Raw genomic sequence first — 4,927 nt, forward strand, 5'->3', positions numbered from 1 at the left:
GGGTTCTGGTTATGAAATCTACATATGTGTTTCATGCTTCCCGGCGTTCTAAGATTGGGGAGAATAAGTCTTATTTCAGTATGTTATACGAACAGTGCAAGCAAAACGCTCGGCATTAGTGCAGCGGTTCATATAAATTCCATGTGCAAATTGATGCTATCATGTCCCACACATGGTGCACTAAAGGATCTGGAAGAAAAGCATGCAGGACATCATGCATTGAGCAATGTGGAAGGGGTGGGGAATAGAGAGAGAGGGGAATTGAAGGAGTTGCTTTCTACGACTATAGTAAAACAATGAGCAATGCCATGTGGAGGAGGGAAGAAGGTGAGTGTATGCACATCATGTTGGCAGGAGGTTGCTGGAGTGTTGTGCCTTGTATTGCGACGTTTGTTTGCACAAGAAAAACCTCCAGAAAAAAGGTGGGGCACTCATCCCCTTTGCGAGAGAGTTGGTAGTGGTTCCACAGGCTGAACAAGCCAATACGAGGGCGGTCCGATAAGTACTTAGCCTTCAAAAGAAAAAACGAAAGTTTTGGAATGGTGTCGATTTATTTCTCAACATAGTCCCCTTTCAACTCTATACACTTGACCCAGCGATCCTCCAACATTTTGATCCCGTCAGAAAAATATGTTTTCTCCTGAGCTGCAAAGTAGCTTCTGTGGCGGCGATAACTTCTTCATTCGACTCAAATTTTTGTCCGGCGAGTGAATTTTTCAGGTTGGGAAACAAGAAGAAATCACTCGGAGCCAAATCTGGAGAATACGCTGGATGGGGCCCACTTCGTAGCCCAGTTCGACCAACTTTGCCGTGGCGACGGCGCTGGTGTGAGCTGGCGCGTTGTCATTGTGGAAGAGCACCTTTTTCTTCACCAAATGTGGCCGTGTTTCTGCAATTCGACGTCGAATCGCCCAGTAATTCGGCGTAGTAGGGTCCTGTAACCGTTTTGCCCTTCTCAAGGTAGTCGACGAACGATCACACCTTGAGAATCCCAGAAAATGGTGGCCATCACCTTTCCGGCCGATGGCGACAGTCTTCGCCTTCTTCGGAGCAGGTTCTCCGGGTGCAGTCCACTGTTTCGACTGTTCTTTGGTCTCCGGCGTGTACCAGTGGATCCATGTTTCGTCGACGATCACAAAACGACGCAGGAACTCCTTCGGATTACGCTTAAACAGCTTCAAACACTGCTCTGAAGTGGGTCTCACGGACACGCTTGTTGTCCGGAGTGAGCAAACGCGGCAGCCATCAGCGCCGACAGCTTTCTCATGCCCAATTTTCCTGAAGGATATGACCCACGCGGTCTTTTGAGATGCCTACTGTCTCAGCTATCTCGCGCACCTTCAGTCGGCGGTCTGCCAATACGAGGTCGTGGATTTTTGCCACGTTATCGGCCGTGGTAGCCGTTTGCGGGGCCCCTGGGCGAGGGCTAATCAAAAACCGACGTGCGACACGTTTAAACTCTTCCTTACCACGCCACTAGGCATCGTTCACCGGTGAACGTGATTTCACGCCGCTATTTTTCAACAACCACCGTGCGCTTGGACTTGTAGCGCCATCTAGGCGATTGTACACACACTAGAATTGCTGTTTCTGCACAGTTGCATTTTTACCGCGTGGCGGCGATTTTTAAAGGGCGCGCGCGTTGAAAGATTGAAGCGCACGTGAGCCGCGCGATGGCGTCGACATCCGAACCACGCGCGCTCGGAAAAAAAGGCGATTTCGCTCGATGTCGACGCTTCGGTGAGCAATCTTTTAGATTTCTCAAGCAGTGATGAGTCAGACAACGATGTGGTGACGTCGGACTTCAGCTCCGATGAAGAAATTCACCAGATCAGCCGGGAACGTCAGCTGTAAGTCGCGAGGTAAGTTTCGTTTTCGCTTCCTGTTTTGTTTATCGTGTTCTGGAGCCGGCTGAATTGCTCTGTATGTGTCCCTCATATTATTATTATTATTTTTAGCGTGTCTACTTCATTTGGGCACGACGTGCTGCCTCCAGCACAAAGACGCGTGGACTTCCGACCCCAGAGGGATCCGGGCATCGACTCGGCATGACGCTCCGCAGTAGCGCACATCGGCTGACGAGAGCGCTGGATTTTTTCGCCTCTTCTTCACGGCGGAGGTCATCCGCGCAATATGTCTGAACACCACAAGTATGCGTGGGCCCACATACTTGAAAAGCCGACATACAGTGAGAAGACGGATCGTGGAAGGAGGTGACGCCAGAGGAGATGATGAAGTTCATCGGACTCCTGATCTACATGGGATATTAGAACTTCCGCGTCTAATTTGTACTGGAGTACAAATAATTGCTTTCGGGACTTCTTCCGCCAAAAGTCATGCCAAGGCGGCGTTTTCACTGCGCTTCTGGCCATGCTGCATGTTTTCGGATCCCGAAACGAACGGCGCTACCGCACAAAAACTGGACAAGGTGTCTTGGCTTCTTTCAACACATCAACGAATGCTCTGCAACATTTTTCCAGCCGTATCGTGAAATTTCAGTCGATGAAAGAATGGTGAAATCCAAGCGCGCTCCGGAATTCGGCAGTACATACGAGACAAAGTTGTGAAATGGGGATACAAATTGTGGGTTCTTGCAGATCCGAAGACCGGCTACACCATTCAATTCGTAGTGTACACAGGGGAAGCGCGAAAAACCTAGCGTAAATGGGCTGGCCTTTGATGTGGTGACGAAGCTTTGTGACAAATACCTTGACCGTGGCTATGTAATCTACATGGACAACTTCTACACGTCAACATCCCTTCTTGTGCACTTGCTGGAACGCAAGACACTCGCGTGTGGCACTACTCGAAAAGATCGCCGCGGGTTCCCATCTGAATTGAAAATGTGACTGGGAAAGAAAAGCCAAGAGAGGGGACATTCGCTGGCTACGGGATAAGGGGGTTTTGTACATTCAGTGGAAGGATCGGCGTGTTGTGCATATGGTTAGCACAGCTCACATCCGCTAACGCTCACGGTGCCCGCTAAGAGAAGGGAAAAGAAAAACGGGAAGTGGGAACAGATCACATCAGGAAGCCTAACTCATAGACGAATACAATGCCGGCATGTTAGGGGTCGACAGTCTGACCCAGCTGATTGCTTCCTACAATGTTCTGAGAAAATGCGTCCGCTGGTGGAAGACGTTGTTCTTCCACTGCATTGAAATCGCAGCTGGTGAACAGCTACATACTTTTTGAAGAAATCGCAGGCAAAATCCAGAAACACCTGAACTTCCAGACTTTCACGTTTTGATCAGCTGGCTTTTAGAAAGGAACTCGTTGCACAGCTTCTTGAGATAGATGACACCGCACCAGCTTCTATCCCTCCCACCCCAGTGCGGCCACCCACAGGTGTACAGCACAAGCCTGAACGATTGGACATACGCCGCAACTTAAAAAGTGCTACCAAGAGAACAAAACTCAACACAAGACGAACGTTTTCTGTGCACCTGCAATGTTCACTTGTGCTTCACAACGAGAAACTGTTTTGGTGCCTGGCACACTGATCTCCCCGAGTGAACAATTTATAGCCGAGAAGCTCTTGAGCTATAAATTCGTTTTTCACTCCTACTCTGCTACGCTGTTTTAAAATATTTGCATCTCTCATAATTTTTCATAATTTTTTACTAGGAAGATACAAAGCATATCATTGTGACGTTTGTTGTAACGACTTAATTATTTGTGCTTGTCAATTTTTGTTACATATTTAGATCTGCCATTTCTTTCGCCGAATGGATCTTTCAAACTCTACATTTAGTACTTGCATTTTCGTATGTAAATATTTTGCGGTAAAATTTCTCTTCTGAAAAAAAAAAATCGAGTAGGACCAACTCGAACTTCACTATTTTGCTATGCATCATGTAATTTTTTGTAACTCAAAGACAGCTTTATCGATTTTAGCACATTCCTCAAGTGATGTTGCCCTGTGATTATTGTAACACCATTTGTATATTTCGGAATTTCTCTAAAAAAAGTTTTGTCAGAGAGATCGCTTCGTTACTAAAATTTTTTTTCGAATTTTGAATTTTTTGTTGGTATAAATTTTCTTGGCCAAATAAGTCTTCTTATTTCTTTTAAAATAAACAGCATTCAAAAGTACGTTCATTTGTCTTTATTTTGATGTATTGCATGGCACTGTAAACCTAGTAGCACGGCACAGAAAATCTAGTTGCAACATACAAAAATAGGGCCAATTTCCCCGTGGTAAGGAAAGAGTTAAACTCGTTGACCAATTTTTGACGGTTGCCATCGAAGGAGAAGACTCACCGTAGACGGCATCCAGTCGCTCTTTGATCTCGCTGCGCGATTTCCTTCCAAAAAACAAGAATCGAATCACCGACCGATATTGCTCTTTTTCCATTTTTACGGATACACGAAAATCACCTGCTTCCTGAAGCAGCCAAAAAACCGCGAGCCCGATGCGACTGCCCCTTCGCATGTGTCCCTCTAAAAGAGAACGTACTCAAAGTCGGTATATGTGGATGGATGGATGGATGCTATGAGCGTCCCCTTAAAACGGGGCGGTGACATGTCTGCCACCAGGCTCGAAGAAGAAAAAAAAAAAAAAAAAAAAAAAAAAAAAAAAGGAAAAGAAAAAAAAACTTCCTTGTTTCATGTTGGCCTAATACCTTATCTACATTGATTAAATCTATGTTATATACCAAAAAATATAAATTCACGGTCCATCTCTCTGCCTCTTAAGGCAGAATGACCTTATTTTTCCCCCATTATTTATTTTTGTTCTTATCTCTACTTTTCTGCCACCAATACTCTAACCGTCTCTTACTTATTTCTATCGCGGACGTGTTCAGCTTTCCATTGTTGTCCCTAAAACCCAAGGCTTCATGTAGACTCGTGCCCACACGTATAGGGTGAATATCGCCACATTCAATCAGTACATGTTCCATCGTTTCCTTAGTTCCCCCGCGCA

General features: G+C 46.0%; 1 protein-coding gene across 1 annotated transcript in view; it reads left to right on the forward strand.

The window, feature by feature from the left end:
- The first annotated feature begins 303 nt into the window (after nucleotides 1-303).
- LOC119381933 (ATP-dependent RNA helicase DDX54) overlaps nucleotides 304-4,927 on the forward strand; it is a 45,521-nt gene continuing 40,897 nt past the window's right edge. Inside the window, exon 1 of the mRNA XM_049412941.1 lies at nucleotides 304-327. Coding sequence (XP_049268898.1) covers nucleotides 304-327 — 24 coding nt within the window. The remainder of the gene's footprint in view (nucleotides 328-4,927) is intronic.

This window comes from Rhipicephalus sanguineus, chromosome 2 (assembly GCF_013339695.2).
Source record: "Rhipicephalus sanguineus isolate Rsan-2018 chromosome 2, BIME_Rsan_1.4, whole genome shotgun sequence".
Lineage (NCBI taxonomy): Eukaryota > Metazoa > Arthropoda > Arachnida > Ixodida > Ixodidae > Rhipicephalus > Rhipicephalus sanguineus.